This window comes from Meleagris gallopavo, chromosome 1, assembly GCF_905368555.1.
Source record: "Meleagris gallopavo chromosome 1, MGAL_WU_HG_1.1, whole genome shotgun sequence".
In the NCBI taxonomy this organism is placed as follows: Eukaryota; Metazoa; Chordata; class Aves; order Galliformes; family Phasianidae; genus Meleagris; species Meleagris gallopavo.
In genome coordinates this window covers 13,319,206-13,340,450 of record NC_139404.1, presented here as the reverse complement: position 1 = coordinate 13,340,450, position 21,245 = coordinate 13,319,206, and the positions used below count along the sequence as shown (strand labels likewise).

Below are 21,245 nucleotides of genomic sequence, written 5' to 3'. Positions count from 1 at the left end.
GAGGTCAGTTCAGAAGCCCATTTCTTTTTTTCTGGCAGTGGGTGCCTAGGGCAGAGCAGGGAAATCTCTGGGGATGTATTAGAACATTGTGCCACCCAGCAATTTGCCCGTTGGGCTTGTGGAGAGTCTATCATCAGGAACCACTGACTGGAAGAACTTTGCTTGTCTTTCTTCTATGAATATATCCAGTAATTTAGTGAACTCTTTTAGCACATCTAGTCTCAGAGAGGAAAATAAGGGAAAGTGAAGTCCAGGTTGATAGGACGTGGCTGCCTGGCCTCAGCCCACAGCCTGAAGCACAGTGTCAACCTCCAGGCCATCTCACTCTCCTCCAGGCGAACTTGTGCTGACCTAACTTTCTCCTCAGCAGGCACCATTCACCCGGTCAGTCATTAATTTTTCAAGTGTGACATGTGGTTTCAGATTTAAAAGAAAAACAGGGCTGTTCCCCCAGAATGGGAGTTTTTGTGTGAGCCCCGAGCTGACAGAAGAGGAGACGTTTCTGCATATCATGGAAACAGTTATGACAAGTACATTTGCTGCACCTTCTGGTGATATCACTGATGGTGAGGAAAAATAGGAACACGAGGATTTCTGATTAGCTGGGTAAATAGCCAAGTTACCTAATTGGATTCCTCCAGGCAGCTACTATCCTTATCAAGAAACACGACTATAATTCTATAATGGCACAATCTGGGAAATCCTGCCAAATACATGACCCCTATTTTTTACTCCTCTGAGCAAAATATTCATGGTTTTTCCAAGATTGTCTGTCTATCAGACAGTGTTTAAAAACATATCTGACTGACTGAGTGAGCTTCCTGAGCTCCCCAAAAGAGGAAGAAGTAAGTTTTCAGGATCCACTGATTAGAAAAGGAACTCCTATCCCAACAGGTAGTAAGAGAAGAGTGTCATGCTCTGAGCATCACTAGAAGGACGTACATTTAGCCAAACTGGATGATTTTCCACTTGGGAAGTGATGTTCGCTATTTACTGAAATAATATTAATCACCAGACCAGCACTGCCAAGAGTTACTGCCTGGTTCTTAGAGTTTTCAAGGAAGTCAGAGAGTGGCCTGTGCTTTTGCTCAAGTGGTAGTCTATAAATGCTGCCTGTTACCTTTCATACAAAGTGCTCATCAAGGTTTATGTGAAGGAGGCAGCCTTTTTAGGACTCGGTAAACTTTACCACTGTCAGTGACAGAGATGCTTTTAAAGCAGATGAGGAGCTCTGCATTTTTATAAGACTCTGGACCAAGATCGTGGAGAGAGATTTATTATTAAGGGCACGTAATCTACAAATTAATTAAATTCTAAGCATGTAAATGGAGCATCATAATATTTTATACGAGCTATATTTAATTAGACTTAGAATGTACAAGCATTGTTGTTAAGCTATGACTTGCACATATTTTGCAACATTGAAAACCTATTACAAATGATTTGACAATTTTTGCTGCAGGACATAATGTCCATCATGGCTGATATTGGTCAAATGGGATTAGCCCTTTCAAATGCTCTAATTTTGGATGTAATTTCTCTGGTATAATTATCCTGCCTATCTGGGCACTAAAACCTTAACACTTGAGTTATGCACAGTACTCAAAATCACCAACCACTGCAAGCATTGTGGGATACAGGTCTGAATGAATTACCCCCATGCATGCCTGCTTATATCATCAGTATAAAACAGATAAAATAGTTGTACTCTTTTTTGTTTATTAATTCTGATATGTAATTGTGAAATCTAATCTTCACTCCACAGTGATCCATTTAACCATAATTAATTCTTGTTACTTAAAAATCTCCATGGCATCTCTGATCTTTCTAATCTGTTATGAACATTGCCTTTAAGGAGACTCAAAATTCACTTCTTAATTACAAAGCTCTTCAGAGGCAGGTGACATCATGCAAAAACTGTTTGGAAATAACAGAGCTGAAATAAAAAGCTCAAGTAAATGATCTAGGTTACAGTAACTATATCTAAGCCTCATGTTCCAGCTTGAGCACTATTTGTAAGGCAGAGATACTTAAAGAATGAATGTCCTCTGGACAGTGGGTAGAAAGAGCAATTATGTTCAATAAAAGTTACTCAGACAGTACCATGTGGTCACACTGGTACTTCCATTTTTTTCCTCTGGAGAAAAAAAATCCACCAGAATTTCTGGACACATTCATTCTTATACATTTTCCCTCTTCAGTCGTAATTCATAAATTCATTTAAATTTTCCAGAGGGATTTTTTTTCCTCAATATACTTCTAATACAATGCCAGGTGTATCACAGGCATTTAAAGTGCCCTCCATTCCTAATAACTAATGGGGGCAGGAAACATGCAAAGGCTACAAAAGAGGATATCTTCAGCTAAAGATGGGAGCAAGGTCCCTTGCTACAGATCAAATGGTAGAAGTAGACCAGTTGTGCCTTACTTTGAAGTAAGCTCATCAAGGCTACTTGGGCAAGAGTGAGGCATTGACCTTTCCTCCAGCAACTCCACACATATTGCATCTCTATGGGGCACTGCAGTGAGAAAGTGGGCATCTGGTCGCAAAGTAACACCTCAATGCCAGAGGCAGGAGTAAGTGGGAGACCAAGGGAAGACCTGAAAACAGTGTCGATGGGCCTGATTCTCTGAAAATGGCTCACATCTGTGGAAAACTTGAAAACTTACAGGATTTGAAGCTCACTGTGGTGGCACTGTGAGAAGAGATTCTGTGTTGCATTGGGAAGTCTCCTGCAGAAGAAAGAGAAACAGGGAATATGGAGAAAAGAAGGAGATGAGCAGGAAGGCCCAGAAGAGTGGTTTTATGGAAAATTTTGAAAGATTTGGCCATGAACCTGACAAAGAGGATGAAGGTGAAGAAGTGAAAGGATTTAGTGTGTTTTTTTTGGAGAACTGAAGCAAGGAATCAATTTTAGCCGTGACATTTTGAGGGAAGGCAGGGTGAACATCAAGAGGGCCAGAACAGAGAAGGTCATGAAGACTGAGGATGTAGTTATCAGCCCTTACTGCAGGAAAAAATAATAATGGATATCTGTGTGTGGCACTGCAGAGGGAATTTAAGTGGGCTTAAATGACAGCAACAGCCTAGAAAGAAGAAGGATGGTGAGAATGCTGGAAATAAAACTGAGGTTGTGCTGCCTGGATGTGGAAGATAATAGTTTTACCAACTACAGTCGAACAAGATAGGCATATGAGGTAAGATGTCACTTGTAGCTATAGCTGCATAGTTAAATGAAGTCATTTGACATTGCATATGGAGAGTGGAGACCTCCCTACAGAAAAGGGATGCAGACAATTCTGAAAAAGGTACAGACAGAGATCCAGACCCTAGGGCACTCAAGGTATTGTCCAGAAGCTGGCATTGTTCAGGAGGAACAATTCGGAAGATGGTGGACAACAGCTACATCAAAACATGTGAGGAAAGAAGAGCACAAAATAAAGAGTATGAAGGAGAGATATGAAGAATGCAGGGAGTAGGCAAAGTTGAGATAGTTTTTAGTGGCATCTCTGAATAGCCATCCTGCTGCAGCTCCCTGTACAAGTACTCTTTCTCCTTTCAGCAATGAAATCTCTACAGCATTTGAGAGTTTGGGGTATATCTGAGAGTTTAGCAGGTCAGAGGTGCACATGCACAGAGCCATGTATGGTGTAATATGTGCTCTGTAGACCCATGGTGCATCACTTACCCATCCCTTGAGTATGTGCCTGGGATGTGTCAGAGTCAGACACTTCAGTATCTGTGGACATGTGTGTGGTACAGGAGAATCCAACCCCTCCTCTGCTGTCTTAGAGAGTGACTTTCCCACACGTCTGAGCAGAAGCAAATTTTACAGACCAAAGGGATTATTGCACATGCAACACAATGACACACATCTGCTGCCAGCCTGGGACAGTTTGACCCGCTGTTTTTTGGGTGGTTGGGTTTATTGTGTCCTTCAGTCAGGCGTACAGACTTTGTCCTACAGAGATCATACAGTATTCAGCCGGAGGTGAGTACACTCCCCACAGAGATGTGCTATTGATAGGGAGATGTAATGACTTAGATGAAATCATTACTTATCCTTCCAGTAAGTCATGTCCTGATTTAGTAACAAATTCCATTTGTAGATCATATTGTCTCCGGTGAGTCTGCTTTACAGCAGCAGTGCAAACAAATTAAACAAAGTTTTGATATGCTTTTATCAAAGATTTGTCCCTAGTGTCCTTTGATTTACTTCTTAAGTTCTCCTCTGGCACGAACTGGATGGAAGCAATATTTCTCCCCTTCAAAGCTGATCTGAGCTCAAGCACCTCTGAGAATATATGAGCTCTGCTTTCAGAGCTGGCTTCAGGCATTCTGGAGAATATAGTAGGCTGAAGATAACTGTATGTCTTCATTTCAGTGAAACTGCTTTTTTCTGCATTTCCTTGGCATCCAGATGGTGGTGCTCTTTGTGGCCTGAGCCACTGCTAAAATCAGAACAACCTGCTGCTTTTCTCACTGGTTGATGAAGGGAATTACAGAGGTGAATGTCCTCCTTGCCTTCAGACACCTTTCCCTCTCTAGTGAAGACTAAATTCGTGGACAGGTCTAACTTACAGGGAAAAATTCTTGTATTTTTCTATTTTTGTAGTTGCATTACAGAGGTTAGAGATGGGAAAAACCTTTTAACTACTATATACATTGTTCAAAGTCTGTTGAAGTTGGTCGTCTCTATCAGGAAGTATGGTTTCCAGTGAACATGTAGTGAAATGTGGAAAGAGAAAAGAACACCCTGTTCCACTGGCAGCACCATGCAGTTTTTGTCTCTAGTTTTCCAGAGAGCATTTTCTGCTGAAAGTGCTGTGACTAAGAGGTTTCATGATGCTAATGTGATTGCCAATGGGACTACAAAATGGAAACATATTTTAAGACTATATTTTAAGAATATATTTAAGAAAATACTTTTAAAGATGAGCCCACTGGACAGCTAGAAAATCCCAAATAGCCGTTCACCAAGAAGACAGGTAAAGCAGTGTATGCAACAGCAATACCCACTTCTAGCTCACTTTGTATATAATCATTTTCCAGGTTAATGCATTGCCAGGATAATAAAATGCTAATGCTCTGTCAAGGTTTCTTGCCCTCTTGTGTGTCAAATTTTCTGGGCAGTCTCAGTGCAGAGGAGGGATATCGCTTGCTGCCATTATGAAAGAAGGATTTCCATGGCAATGATATAATGCGAATGCAACCCCCATGACAGCAGATAATTTCTGATCATTTGGCCAGATGCAGTGAGAGGTTCAACTCTGGTTCCTATAGGACTGACAGCATCCTCCTGGCACAGGAATGCCTGTGGCAGGATAAGCTTTGAAGCTGCAGACACCTGCACAGTCAAGACATGTGGGCTTCAGATGTGAACCCAACCGAATTGTCTTTTATAGTGAGTGTGGGACAGGACCCTGCCCTTCTCTATAAACTATCCCAAGATCTTTGTACCACTACAGATCGTCATGTCTTATAGCCATTGGCCATAGGAAAATGGGCATTCTGGGGCCTCATGATGCAGAAAAGTTGGCCAGCCTTAATGATAGATCATAACAGTGCTTTGCTGCATGAAGGTCTGAGATCAGCTGAGCTTTACGCTGTCATTGATAAAGACCCTGCAATTTTCACACATCAGGAAGCTGGATAAGGCTTTGGGCAAGGAAGACATCGGCATTCCACAGGGAAAATTTTGCTTTCCTAGCTGTCCCATGTGCTTTTGGGAGCAATTTGGTCTGCGGCATCCAGCCAGAAAACCATTTAGACAGGAGCACCTCTTCGGCCATGGACCATCCTGCTGAATTCATTATGGTTCCTTATATTCTTCTGGGAATTAATGTGCTTCACTGAGCTGAGTCCAGCCTTTCTCTCATCCCCATGTAAAGCTCCTTCAGGTCCCTTGAAACCATTTTAGTGTTCTGGATAGGCTAAGACACTGACCAGGACTGTGCTGCTTGCTTTAGGCATAGCCACAATTTCAAAAATGAATGAGCAGGACCAAGTTTAGCTTCAAGTTAAAAAGTGGCATTCTTTTAAGTTGCAAAGAATATGAAAATCAGGAAGAGGGGAGCTGTGGCTGTGCACATGTACTCTTCTTTACTCCATGGCTTGCCCTCACACAGGACTGGCAATGCTGGTGAGATTGGTACAGCTGTAAAATGGCAGATAAGAGCAGAAGAGGACAGGATGAATTATCCTTTTTATTATTACTGGATCCCGGGTCCACAAAGGTGAGGGAGCAGCAGCCTGGACAAGCATGAGTAGATGGATCAAGTGGAAATGTTGGGACAGAAGATCTTGTGAGATGACAGAGACCAACATAAATACCAAACAGAAAGACTGCCAGGGGTTAGGAAAAGACATAAGAAATGTCCCGCTCAAGGCAAGCCTAGGACTATGGTGCAGAAAATATCTAAACGCACAGAACAGAGGAAAAAAAGAAGTAGGCAAGAGAGCTGGACAGTGTGATTGCTTTGGAGAGCACTGGCTAATGCTCACTGCTGCTGTTGGACACAGCAAGGAGCAGGGAAACGGTGCTGACATTCACTGTGAGGAGATGTGTCTTTGCCTGGGAAGCCTAGAAGGTATTGTGGGAAATCCTAGTGTATGTGTTTCTTTTACTGAAAGATAATGGTGAGAGATGCTGGAAGCCAGACACCTAATCTGATGTGGGCAGAGCTGCATACAGCCGAAGGCTGAATGAAATTATAGGGGGCAATTCTGATCAGTGATGATATTCTGGGAATGACTTTCAGAGGAGTTAGCCTTCACATTAGGGATAAAATTGTGCTGCAGGTAATAAAGAAAAACTATTCTTGTCATTTGCTCAGAATGATATAACTGGAGAAGATAACTGTGCTGAGCACCTGGTGAAGGATGGGTTTTCTCAGGCTTAAAGGGAAATCAACCAAGGCAACAGGATTTGCAGAAGATGTGAGAGAGTGTTCTGGTGGGACAGGAGCATAACTCAACTGTGATTCTAAGTTGGAAGCACCAGACAAAGAGAGATATGCTGGTCAGTATAGGCTAGTTTAGCACAAGTTTTTCAGCCAGGTGTGGTCAGGTTATACTCTTATGTTTTGAAAACACAAATTAACAAATGAATGGCTTTGCTGAAAGCCAAGAGTATGAAGAAAGGCTGAGGGAACTGCGCTTGTTTAGCCTGGAAAAAAGAAGAGTCCGGGGAGACCTCATTGTGACCTTCCAGTACTTGAAGGGAGCATATAAACAGGAGGGGGAACAGCTGTTTATGAGGTGGATAGTGATAGGAAAAGGGGGAATGGTTTTAAACTGAGACAGGGGAGGTTTAGGAGGAAGTTTTTCACTCAGAGGGTGGTGATGCACTGGAACAGGTTGCCCAAGGAGATGGTGGATGTCCCATCCCTGGAGGCATTCAAGGCCAGGCTGGATGTGGCTCTGGGCAGCCTGGTCTGGTGGTTGGGGACCCTGCACATAGCAGGGGGGTTGAAACTAGATGATCATTGTGGTCCTTTTCAACCCAGGCCATTCTATGATTCTATGAAAGGCTCTGCAGACAACCTTTAGACAGGTTGGCCGGCTCTATGGACATTACTGAAGCTGTCTGACTGCGTAATGCCAACCTGCACCCATGTGAGGATGTGCATAGAAGAGAGGTGGTGACATTCGACACTCTGCAGCAGTTCCACAGGTCTGTCCTCTCCTGCTGATGAGTTGGTGTCCTGGTGTCAGCCACTCATTGTGCAGGCCATTTAATGTGGTGATTAAATTCTGCAGCTGCAGTTGTTAACATAGTTTAAAATAACACAATCGTGAAAAAAATCAGAAGGAGAGGACTTCAGGAGGTCATGCAGACCACTCCTTGTTCCAGGGCAAGCTAACTGCACTGATGGCACTTCTGATACATTGCCCTGATTTGTCCTTAAGCCTCTCTGAAAGTGGCAGCTCCCCTTCAGGGAAAGAAACACAGTTTCAGGTGCTACTGAACCTACTGAACCCATGCAGGTGCTGAAAGACAAAAATACCCTCTCTCCTTTATGGAGCACTTCCTCGGACTTCTAAGATAAGAGAAAAGAGTTGAGGACATCTCTGTCAAGCAAGGGGAATCAGAGGGGAAACCAGGCTTGTTCCAACAGTGCTGGGCCATCACAGCAGTCAGAGAGGACTGATAAGGAGATGGCTGTCAAACACATGGATTATAGCTGTGAATAGGCAGAAGCATTCCACACATCAGCAGGAATCTGCCAGGCACTGGTGCCTAAGAGTCAGCTGGTGAGAGCAATCCTGTAATGGGAGGGCGGGTCTGAGAGGAAGCAGTGGCAATCAGGGGGAATTAGCCCAGTACAGGTAATCTGAATTTTGAACCAAGAAAAGACTAGCAGAAGAAAATGAGAAGAAAAATGATTATTTGAGTACTATGGGAGGAGGGAATATTTCTTGTCATAGTGGCACAGCAAAGCAAGACTTGAAGAGCTGAAGTGGCTGGCAGTAGTAATGGTCTAGTCAGACTGCTTGTGGGAGCTCACCCAGGAAAGGGAGGCAGTGCAATCACAAAACAGCTATTGAGTCTTTGTTTTTCTGCAACACATCCCTAGCATTAACTGTATTTGAAAATACAGCTTCCAGGCTTCTTTTACTATTGTTTCAAAAAATAATCTTACCTCTGTAGAATCTTATCTTGTGTGCTCTACTTTTTCCCTAGGTTTTCATTCACCACTGATGTTAATTAGGACTTCCTTAGCCTTGTTTTTCTGATGTTTTCCTTTGTTACTGAGGATAAAGAAGGTGACCTTGCTCACCAGGTGGATTTTCTCAGCTCTGACAGTCTAATCATTAGCGTCTTAAGGAATAGAGGTAGAGATCTTACATGAGAAAATTGAGATAAACTATAGAAACATCACACAGACGGCTGTCAGTGCCATTTGCCACAGCTCCGATAATTCAAAAATAGATATATTTCTGGAAAGTCATTCTGTTCCCACACAACACCTGCTGTAATTCCACACATTATAGTATAGTGTACAATGGAGTGAAGTGATGGTTTTGTGGCATGAACACAGGAAATGCCTACAAATGTAGCTTGATAGCAAGCAGCTGAACTGGGCACATTGAGAAAATTAACTGACATTTTGTTATGCAGAAAAGTGGAACAGTGACCAGTGCATTGAGCTCTGGTGATCTGGTTTCACATTATAATTTACAGCATAGTGAAAGCTATTTTGGTGGCTTTACTGTATTCTCCACCAATGCGGACATGAAATTACAGAAACACTGAAAAAAATAAGTTGAAGAGGATTTCTAGAAGTCAATGCAGTGTAATCTGTTCAAGAAAGATCCAACTAGAGCAGGTTGCTTAGGGTTCCGTCAAGTTCTGAGTACCTCCAAGGATGGGGATGACACTACCTTGCCGGGTAATCTGGTCAGTATTTGATCATATTCATCACAAAAATTCACAGTACACTGAAAACATGAGTGGCAATCCTGGGTGAAGAGGAACTCAGACAAGGAATAACTGAGTTCTGCCTCTCACTACCAGACAGCACTAGAACACTCATGTGAACACATGTATTTCAAGACACCGATCGCTGTTGCCCTCATAACTGTTATAAACACTAAGATTAAAAGAAATATATAAGCACAGGAGAATATAACCTTCAGAATCACAGAATCATGGAATGGTTTGGGTTGGAAGGGACCTTGAAGGCCACACAGTTCCAGCCCCCTGCTGTGGGCTGGTTGCCACCCACTGAACCAGGCTGCCCAAAGCCCCGTCCAACCTGGCCATGAGTGCTTCCAGGGATGGGGTATCAGTAACTTCTCTTTGTCCATAGCAGTCTTTTTTAAGAATATGGTGAAAACACAACATCCATAATTCCAGTGTGGTACTTGTCTCATGAAGTAAGATGTTTTATAACAGAAGAGCTATGACAAAGCATTCGCATTGCAAAGCACAGATGTGCATAGCAGAGTCATATGCAGCAGGCAGCTGCAACAGTATCAGACTTGAATTTTGGAGAAAGCAAACCAGGAGCTTCTGCTTTTCAGCGATAAGCACAGGAGCAATGTCGATACTGTTTCTGATCCATTTGGCCTGAAAACTTAAATAACTCTGCAGCACGTTTCTGAACAGCCATAACCAATTGGGCCCTGATCCTTGCAGGTGTTTCCGAACGTTATTCAAGAATAACACACACAGTTTGCAGATTTGCCACTAAGCAGTTGCCACAAGCTACTGAAAAAAAATTATTAAGACTATAAAAAAAAAAAAAGCTGGGAATATAAAAATCAAATGAATGCTTAAACGTTGCTGAACATGCTGCCTAACATCAGAAACACGAGACAACAGCAGAAAGCCATGCAACGTATTTTGGCAGAAGCGCGCAAACACTCCACAGCTCGTCCCTTGGATGCCATGCTCACACTTACATTAGTCTGTGTCATACTACCTTAACTTGTTTTAAGCATTTCCATCATCTGTGAGGTAGGAAGGGAAAAACAGAACAGTTAAGGTATAATCAAATGAGATTATGCACATCGTAGTATGATTTGTAAACAATATTATTTGCTACAGTGGGGAGAGTGTGAATCATTCAGGTTTCTGCTGCTATTTAACCAGATAAGGAACTTTCTGAAAGGCAGGAGTAATTCAGCGGGTTACTAAGGAGGTGGATGAAAAGGTACAATTAACAGGAGAAACAGTGACAGAACTTAAATAAACACAAAACACAAAGTCATCCTAAGGACTATTGTGTGTTGCTGATTTTTTTTGCTATCATGCCAGAATCAAAACTCCAGGTAACATCTTTTGATCAGTGGGCGATTTTAAGCACTATGTTAACCATGCTACTTCAGAAGTATTTGAATAAAGGTGTAAAATTAAAAAAAAAAAAACAACACAAATCAGAACCGTTGAACAGTTATTGAGATGAAAGATAAAAACACATCAGCTATTACATCAGTAAATACAGATCTACAGAATTTTGTCTTCTGGATGAGAAGTTAAAGTAATAAAGATATACTATCTGACTCTTGTTGGCGCACTGCTTGTCATTTTTTATTGTACTTCCAAAAACAATGGCATTGTCTGAAAGAACCCAACCTAACCTGGTGTGCACAGTGGTTTAGATCTGAAGGGCGGACATGGCTTGTGCTTTTAATTATGAGCCCAGAGAATTATATTCTGGTGAGGTCCTGCACACCCTGTGCCCTGGGGAAGCCAACAGGGAACCTGAAGATACTTCAGGACTCAGAGGAGCGTATCTTCAGCTACACACTCAGGTAATTTCTTGTGAATTTACAGCACTTTACACAGCATTTTGTGCCCAGTGAGGAAACACACTGAAAGTCACCTACAAACTAAAGGATTTATATTAAAAAAAAAAAAAAAAAGTGTGCCTGCATGTCTGTATACTACACTGCTGAACATCTAAAAATCTGTACAAGCATGGGAGAAAGAAACGAGGCTCTTCTGTGGGAGCAGCAGAGCAATCAATTGGGCTAAACTTCTGCTGTTCCACAGGGGCCTCAAAGGAGATGCTAAAATAGAGTCTCAGATCTCAAAGCAATCATTTATTAACTAAAAACACAGCCCAGTGGTTCCAATATCACTCCAAGATTGTTTGGAAAATAATTCAAGAATTTCAAACTGGATTTGACATATGAATCACAAATAGCCAACATAGAATCAGACATCTTCTAGCTGTTTCTAACGTAGAAGAACTGCAAAATACACCAGTGAAGTTAGAAGTAATAGCTGGAAGTATCTAAATGGAATGGTTAAACAACTGACACAGCCCTGGTGAAAATAATATTAACTTTTCTAAAGCTTCACAGCAGGTGGTAAGAATTTTATTTTATTTTTTAAAACAAATCAGCTGGATTTTCTGTCTTTCTTGGAAGCTGTGACTGCATGTATGCTGTCACTGGATTTCCTCCTAAAACAAGGAGTTGGATTTGCTCCTACCTCTATTTGGGCAGTGACGGACAGAACAGAGACGTTGAAGGATACATATACTGGCTGAGTACTGAGGTATAAAGCAAAGCATCTATAATACTGGAGGGGAAAAAAAAAGAACAACAAAAGAAAAAGAACAAAAAAAGAGGTTAAATATTCTGTCCAATAAATAATATGGCCAGCATTTTACTTTCCCTCCTGTTAGTTTGCTCCTTCTGCACTGCCAGACCAACATGGAAGCATTTGTAGGTAGGTAATTGCACTTCGCTGCCTGCTTCCTCCCTATACATCCTGGCCAGGTGGAGCTGATGTTTGGTGCAGGTTGTGTGGCAGCTGTTACAAGTCAGCTGCACCACAATGATTTGGTACACTTGGGAAATGTCCTAGGAAAACCCAGAACCTATTCAAGCATGCACTGACAAAAGATCCATTTTCCCCATGCCCTGCCTTTCCCCAGACACACGTGCTTTCCATAGAAATCCAAGGACGTTCCTGCTCCTCTTTCTGTCCCCTGGGACAGACCAGCTGTCCAGCCATGCAATCCCATTCGTGGGCACTATGGAGAGGCTAGGGAAGCCAAGGCATTTATTGCCTAGGCTGAAGTTTGCCATCCTCGTGGAGACGAAGGCTTAGTTATCTCCCAGTCAGCACAGATACATACAAGGGGAGCTGTTGGATCCATTCCAGCCTCAGAAACTTCCAGCCCCACGCAGCTTCCCTCAGCAGGACACGTTCCTGCCAACACTTTAATCAGGATGAGGAACATTTCCCCTTTGTATGTACCTAAGCATCACATAGCCATACTAAGAATCATCTCTGTCCCTCAACTGATTTGCTTTGCTCAGATGTAAAACTCTTGTCCTCCTTTTAGCCTCTTCTTGGCTTTGGACTCGACGATCCTTACGGGTCACTTCCAACTCAGGATATTCTATGATTCTATGAGTGATGTACCTCTCACTATGCCGTAATTCCTGCATCAGTCTGTATCCCAAAATACAGGGGACATAGCTGGTGACTGTCTCTTATGCAAACCCAGTAATAGGAACAATCCAGCACCTGGTGAACTGGGAAGACCAGTCCCCATTCTCTTTTCTTAGGTAAACCAGGATAACGCACATGAGATACTGGGAGGTCTGAGGCCAACTGGGAATATGCCCACACTCATGTTCTGACTGGGATCAGGAGTATACTTCCGAGGTGAATTTCCCATCAACTATGCTTGTTCCAGCTGATAATTGGCTGATAACCACAGGGGCAAGAAGGAGGCTGGGTAAAATAATGACCTCCCTGCACCGTGCTGCTGGCGCAGACATGGGGCCTCAAGCACGAGCTGCTCACCCCACAGTGCTACTGCTAACATGGACACTGGGAGAATCCTGCTGGCTTGATTGATCTTATTTAAATCAATGCAGTTGTTTGTGTGAATAAAGTAGACAGATCTGGCCCTAAGTGGCATTTACTCTATCCTATTATTTGGTGTATAAAGGGACAGTGGTAAATATTTTGTTACTATTGTGAATGCAGAAAAAATCTATTAAAGTCATTGAAGAAAGTCCATACTTACACTAGCATTACCAATTTTAGCATTTGACTTGTTTTTATTTGGATATGCCTTGCTCTGGAGCAAGTGTAAGGAGAACCATTTGTCTTTTGGGATCGTTGAATATAGAGCTAGAGGAAGAAATAATCAATTTTGTTAAAATCCTTTTCTTCTCAACTATCAAATTTTGCAGGTTACATATCTGTGTATTGCTGTTTATATATTCTTTTAGCTTTGTTAATGGTGTCAGTAAAATTCTCCACGATGTATATAACAAATAATAATTTGCATCTAGAAATACTGATGATGTCTTGCCTATGGCAACAAACAGGTTTTAAAACAACAGTAAAACGTGCTGTGTCTTCTTAATTAGTCTCCATTGATTAAACATGCAGATTATTCACAAAAAGCCTGGCACAACTGAAAGAAGGATAACTAATGGAATGGTTGTATTCCCTGAATCACATGCAATTCATCTTTACTAAGCTAGCTGAGCCCCTATAATCTTAAAGTGTTTATGAAATAATAGGCGGAAAGCTTTAGGTCAAGCATATTTGGTACAAAAAATGTTTGTTTAATTTGTTTCTTAGGATGAAATTCTATTCCTGAAAAGGAGAGAGTTCAATGTGTTAAAGCCGCAGACATCTTGCAGTACGACATAAGAAACATAGAACAGAACTGGAAGCATTCTTTACAATGCTGAGATTTTGTTCCGTATAATTAAACATCTCAGTTCAGCCACAGAAACCTGCATCGACCTCGCCTGCCCCGTTTTACACATCACAGCAATTAGAGAAGCACATCGTATATATTTAGACAAAGACTGTATGGCAGGAGCTGGTGATATACTGACTCAGCAAGGCATCATCAGAAGGTATTAGCGGCACTCAGGCTTTGAACACCCCTGGGAGGGCCAGACCTGTCAGATTAATACAAAGGACTATTTTTGTATCATCCAGAAAGTTTCTGCCATACATCAAACTGCACTGGCTGCTTATTTTAGATGACAGCAATTCATACGTTTTTCTCGAACAATAAAATCTTTAGCGTTTTTTGGTTATGCACATCTCCTACAATGAATCTTTCCTTTGAAGCATTTTGCAGAGGAAAGGTTTCTAAATGGAGAGCATCAGAGACATTTTCATCAGACATTTCCAACATATCAGTGAATTAACCTCCCACGTACCAAAGGCAGGCAGCAGCTGCGCTCACATGCTGATGCGGTACCAAGGAGTACGCTGGGTGCACACTTTGGGATGGACCAACATCTGGATGAGTGCCCTGCTCTGTTGTGCCCTGTTGGGGCTCAGCCCCACGCAGTGCCTCTTGGAGAAGGTTGGGCTCTTCAGCTGTTTGCAAAAGGAGCTCAAATAACCTGGCATTGGGATGAGGCCCTTCGGTAGTAACAGAATATGCTACTCGTTCTTAGATTCAGATTTGATCAACAGGTTTGTTTTTATGCTCCTTTATTTCTTTTCTTGATAATTCTTGAGAACTCTTTTAATTTCTATAAGCATTTTCCCTTTAAATTAGCTTTAAGAACAGCTGCAGCCATTGTATAGTGTGTAAATGCAGAATAATTAAATCTTGCCCCTTTTCCCTTCACTGCCTCTCTCCATCTGCAGTGAAAGATCTCCTTCCCCACTCATACCCTCAGCACATCTCTGACGAAGCCCAGCTCTCCTCTCTCTCTCTGTTTCCACACTCTGACAGGGATATCATCCTTCATCTCTTCCTCCTGCACCTCCACCACCACGATCTTTCCAAAGTTGGAAACTGTTTTTTTACTTATCCTGTTCATTTCTTCTCATTGCAATGGAAATCTTGTCCTTCTTCCCATCCACTTTGTTTTTATTTTTGAAAACAACTTGCCTGAAAACTGGTGTATTGCTGCCGGTGTTGCTGATGTTGGGTCATATGAATGGGTCATGTGATCCTGACCCGTGCAGCCTGGTGCAAGTGGAGGGGCTGTGCTCTGTTTTGGTTGCCTGTAAACTTGCCTCTGGTATTGGAGTGTTAGCCTAAATCTGAGCACTTCACTCCTGCCTCCTTCCACATCCCTGCACTGTGGGTCAGATCCCAACTACGAACACGTGAAGCACTGGAAGACACCAGAGAGGTCTCAGTTGCTTCTCCATGGATGGAATCAAGGATTTCAAACAACTTTGAAAGAGAGAATGGAAATCACCACAAAAGCTAGGTAATTTCACCAAAGATCATTAATGTTGCCTTTCACAATGTGTTCCTTAAGTAAATCTCAGAAAGGTATTGTTAAAGAGGTCAGTTATTAACTCTACTCTAGTAGTATAGTGAAGTCATTTGGAGAAAGTGACATTGGAGCCATAAATAAAATAGAAGTGAGCTCTTCTGAGTCAGAGACTGACTCTTAGTCCTCTTAGTGCTTTCTGCCTCAATGCCAATGGATGTCTGTCTCCCCTTTCCCATTGCCCTTTCGAGGTTCCATATCAGCTGCCCAACCTTGCCCACCCAAGCACTTACCAAAATGCCTTTATCGGAGTACACTCCCAGGTCACACTTGGTAAAACTTAGCTGTGTCTGCACATTGCTAAATGAAGATGGATTAATTACATGCTTAAAAGCTTTGCTGGATGGACAGCTGCACTCTAAAGCCAGAGCAACCTTTATTGCTTGAGCCTGGGGAGAGAAGGAGAAAGTGTTTTTCTCCTTCTCACACACTGCCTGAGAAAAGGGTGGACAGAAGGAGCACTGACTTGGTTTCTGCATCAGAACAGGTGGTACACAGCTGTCAGCGGTGCAGGAAGTGAAGTGTGAGGCTCTGAGTACTTGCCCACATTCCAGAGCACTCCCAGAGAGCCACCAGCAAGGCTGGCTGACAAGTGCACCACATAGCAGTGGGTCTGCCATGATTTTAATACAAACATTTGGAGAAAAGGACTCCCTGTTGGGAAAAAAAATCTCATCTGACATTTTTTGTGCAGGTATGTATTAACAGTATCATAAAATCACAGAACCATTAAGGTTGGAAAAGACCTCTAAGATCATCTGATCAAACCATCCATCTACCACTAGTATTGTCCTCTAAACCATATTTTTAAGTACCACATCTACCCTTTCCTTAAGCACTTCCAGAAACAGTGACTCTACCTCCTCCGTGGGCAGCTTGTTCCAATACCTCACCATTCTTTCTGAGAAGGAATACCCAATCTGAACCTCCCATGGTGCAAATTGAGCCGACTCTCTCTTGTCCAAGAAGTAGGATACTATGATAATTAGTAATAATTTTAATAATTACTAGTATAAAAAGCATTGTCCTTTTAATGAGAACTGGGTATTAGTAATACTTTTATTTAAGCAGCTCTTATTTGTGCAAAACATGTCAGGGACGGTGTCTAAGATATGCAATGCAGGGGTGCTGGAGCCCCCACTACTTCAGCTACTAAACAGCCTTTAAACTACGGAATAAAAGAACCACATTGTGTCTGTTCATATAGGAATACACCATTTAACACCATTTAACACATTTAATTTAAAATGAAAGACTGTATTTCTTACATCCTTTTTCTGACCAAATCTTATTTCCAGAGAAACAACAAAGTTTAGACTTCATCTGTTTAATCACACCTTCTATTTTTATCCCTTTATGTTGTTATCATCAATGTGCAATATTTAAAAAATCTGTCCTCAAATTTCTTTCCCCCTTCACATGCATTATTTTTGCTTCTGAGTGATATGGTTTATCCTTACATAGTAAACTCACCTGTGGTATTGGAGACAAAGATCTCTCTGCTGAAACATTACAGATAACAGGAATTTCAATATTTATCTCTATGGCAGTTGGGTCAGGTACCTTTTAGATCCTTTCCCTTTTAAGCTGTAGCTTTTGTTTCAGGCCTCCCTGGATTCCCAGTATCGCTCACTGCAGCGTGAGCACAGGGTCTCGCTGCTGGAGCTGAAACAACCATTGGTTTTATTTTTAGGTCAGCAGCAAAACCAGAAGGGAAAAAAAAAAAAAAGAAAAAGCTTTCTATCAGCCTTCTGAAACGAAATCCTGAAAATTTCAGATCAGCAAAACACACAATTCGAGGGACAAGTTATAAAAGTAGAGGAAAAAAAGCCTGGCAGCACAAAGCGGAGAAGTCAGATGGCAGCTATTCTTCCCTGACCTGGTACTCAAAGGAAGGAGTGTTCACAGAGGTCAAAGCCACGCTCTGCTCCATGCGGGGATTTGAGCCGAGGCTTTTCTTTTACTAAAGATGTTCCCTAACTCCAGCCAGAGGTCGCCTGAAATAAGATATTCTCCAGCTCTCCTGCGGCGCCTGTTTTAATTTTCATTGCAACAGCACAAACTCTCAGCAGTCACAAAGGAAAGAGCACGTGTTAAAAGTGACTGCAGCCTGGTGGGTATGGTACCGTTGGGTTTGTGCCTGGTGGTGATGACTATTGCAGCCCCTATTAAACCACAGGAAAGAATTTGGGGCACTTTTCCCCATGTTTTCTGGCAGTGTGAGGGATTAATGGGGACCTTCCCGAAGGGTGGACAGTGGTAGGTCCTCTTTCCTGGAGAAGGGGAGGGCTGGAGCCCCACATTCTGAACAATCAGCAGTACACCTGGCAGAGAAGAGGGAAGCAAATACTAGGGTCCAAATTATCAGATAAAACTATGCTGAATTTGACCCAAATCCATAACTAATTGTGTTATGACCCCACGTGGGATTTTTAATTAATAAAAGTAAGAAAAACAAATGCTACTGTTAAACACTGCTCACTATCTCTGAACATCATGTGCATTGAAATTGCCACTTTCTGTGACATGCTATGGCCTCACCAGCACGGGGGTCAAGACAACAACATGGTCTCAATTGCACCCCTGTGATCTCTTACTCCTCTTTGAGCCAGTCCAAACCTGCAGGACATGCACACTGATGCTATGTCACAAATCCCACTATTTTAGGTTGGGAATTCCTGAGGCTGCATGTCAGCTCCATTGCACACATTATTATTTCTACATCTAAATCTTCTTTAAATATTGAGCAAGTTCTTTTCATAGCTGAGCAGTCACTCCAGCAAGTGTGGAGGTTGATTTACAGTTTGTACTTTGTACACTTTCTGTAGCAGAGCATAAAAATGAAAGCCTTACATAAATTCATTCATACATGGACACATTCAAGAAAAAATTAATTTTAAAGCACTTACACGGTATATAATGATTCTATGTCATACCTTACAAATCTATAAAGTAATTTATAATATAAAGTCTGCTTTAGAAGAGGGCTGCAGTAGAACAGATATGAAGGCAATTTAGATCAAAAATATCCTGGTGCTGTACTCCCCCAGATATCTGCAATTCAGATCTGATAGGAATCATGAGTAATCAGTTTCTAAAGCAAAAAACATTATACAGGGAAAGGCTCTCATTACAATACCCACTTGCAAAACCAGGCTATTCTAGGACAAATTAAGTTTTCTAACCGTCATTGTGCAGCATGCTAGATAAGGTGTGAGATTCAGATCTCAAACGAGTCTAAATCAGGAATCATGGATATGTAGGACTAGAATAAACTCATTTAGATGAGTACTGGATAAATGTTATGCGTCACTTCAATATCAGAGCCATTATAATTAACCTGAAGAGAGTTTCCACCCCGTCCATAAGATACCACAGCCATGGTCTTTCTCTTCTGACCTGCACAGCCCACAGAGGGCACCATTGCAGAGGATAAGCATCTTTGCAACATCTGAGCATGGATCTCTTGATGTCCCATCCAATGCCTTGTGTTTCTGGGGACCACTGGCTTCCTTCTGCTTTCTTCAGCAGGATCTGGGAATTGCAAACACTTCTGAGCCCCCAGCCACTCAAAGCAATATTGTGCTTGTAAATTCCCCCACGCTCAGCACTTGCCATTAGCAAATTGCAGAATCATAGAGCTGTTTGCGATGGAAGAGACCTCTAAAGATCATCTAGTCCAACTCCCCTGCAATGAACAGGGACACCTACAGCTAGATCAGGTTGCTCAGAGCCCCATCCAACCTGATCTTCAATGTTTCCAAGGATAGGGCATCCACCACCTCTCTGGGCAATCTGTGCCAGCGCCTCACCAACCTTACTATAAAAAAAAACTTTCCTGAAGTAGGCAATCATAAAAAATGATCAAAGGCAAGTAATGACTCGGATTCAACCCTAGGATGATCAGCTACATCTCACCTGAAGTTGCAGGCTGGCACAGGCAGGACAGAGTGCTGAGCCTAACGAACTCGCAGCCAGCTGGTGTCACAGCTTCTGCTCCCTTGCACCTGTGTTTTTTCAGGGAGCAGTCTTGCTCTCTCTTCAAGCAGCAATTTCATATACTAACAGTACAAGGAGTAAAATATACAGCATTGGCTGAGAACTTCTGCCATGTTCCTCTTCCCATCACTCATCCAGCTTGGCTTGCATGAAGCATGGGGGTAGCTGACTCTAATTCAGACACAGTGCAATCCCTTGTCTTCTCAGGAAAAAAAAAGACATAATCAGATTGAGGTGGCTTCTAAAAGGTGCATATTTCAAAGGCAAAATATAACATAATGCTTTCATAAAATCTATAACCAAAGTATAATCTGTGCACAGAAGACTGAAGGAAAATGCTGTTCTTCACGACAGCCAACATCTGACCATTCCTACTTCTCATATCAGAGGGATAAAGGCCTAGCTTAAGCTCCCCACACTCTGAATTCTGAGTTATTTATAAAAAGTGGTATAACGAGTCAGCGGGCAATAGCCTGCACAGCCACACTGTCCTGGGGAAAAACCCTGGTGATGGAGTAGCAGAACCCTCCCTGCGGACACACCAGACATGAAGGATGGAAGGGCTGCTCCTTGATCAGGTTTCTCAAAATCAATTAAGGATATTGGATGCTTTTAAACTGAAACTAATTTTGTTGGATGTTTTCTTTATGGAAACTTGTACAAACTGAGTCCCCCAAGAGCCAAAGGTCCTTAGGAACAGGTTGATTGTTGCCAGCCTTCTTGCAGCTATGTTGCTGGCATGTGTGAAGGAAGAAAAGCCCTTCTTGCTTTAGTAGCAATGGATGAAGAAGAAAGAGCTGTTAGTGTGAAACACTGAAATGAAACAGGAGGCAGATTTCAAAGGAACCTGAAGAAAATTGGCATCCGGCTCAATGGGAATGCCTCAGGTCCAGACTTTACCTATTTCTGTACAGAAAGCAAGCTAAGGCTGCAACTGCTTTAAACAAAAGGACTCCTAAAAGGAGCTTTGTTATCAGAAGGTGATTGTCTGCAGCTGGGAAGCAGGAGGAAGCAGTGGGGTGCAGGAGGAGCCCCACTCTGCTTCTCTCAGAGTGAGGTGCACTCTGCTGTGCGTTTTGCTGAGCATTTTGCATGCTCCCCTTTGTGGTTACTTATACATACCCACAGCCCTAATCATTTGGGCTGGAGTCCTCTGTGACTTCTTCCTGCCTCTGGTTGCATTTTTTTTTCTTTAAAGTTTCAGAATAACAGTTCAGCAGTTTTTGAGAATCTGTATGATTGCCTAAGGAGTTCCTGACTCCCAGAAAAGACAAAACTCATCAGTTTTCCTGAGATTGTCACAGTAGTACTCAAATATTCATTTGGATGGAAATTTTCTGATTTGTGATTGTGAAAACTAACCGTAAAGATCTTGATAATTAAATGTCAGTGTAGACATAGCCCACAGTTGCACTACTATGGGGATCCAGAATGCTCTGGGGTTGTTTGTGCCCAATTGTGTCAAGATGATGTATCATTCACTTTCAGGCCCCATCAAGCA

At 42.2% G+C, this 21,245-nt stretch overlaps 1 protein-coding gene across 3 annotated transcripts in view; it reads right to left on the bottom strand.

Moving 5' to 3' along the window:
• Positions 1-21,245, bottom strand: part of LHFPL3 (LHFPL tetraspan subfamily member 3) — a 242,528-nt gene that overhangs the window by 29,566 nt on the left and 191,717 nt on the right. The window contains exon 3 of one of the 3 annotated variants that reach the window (XM_085216936.1): positions 10,432-10,459. The exons of 1 other annotated variant lie outside the window; for it this stretch is intronic. In XM_085216936.1, the coding sequence (XP_085073062.1) occupies positions 10,443-10,459 (17 nt within the window). In that variant the 3' untranslated portion in view covers positions 10,432-10,442. Of the gene's footprint in view, positions 1-10,411; positions 10,460-21,245 lie in introns of all 3 variants that reach the window. One more of the 3 variants, XM_085216930.1, reaches the window with a different exon arrangement.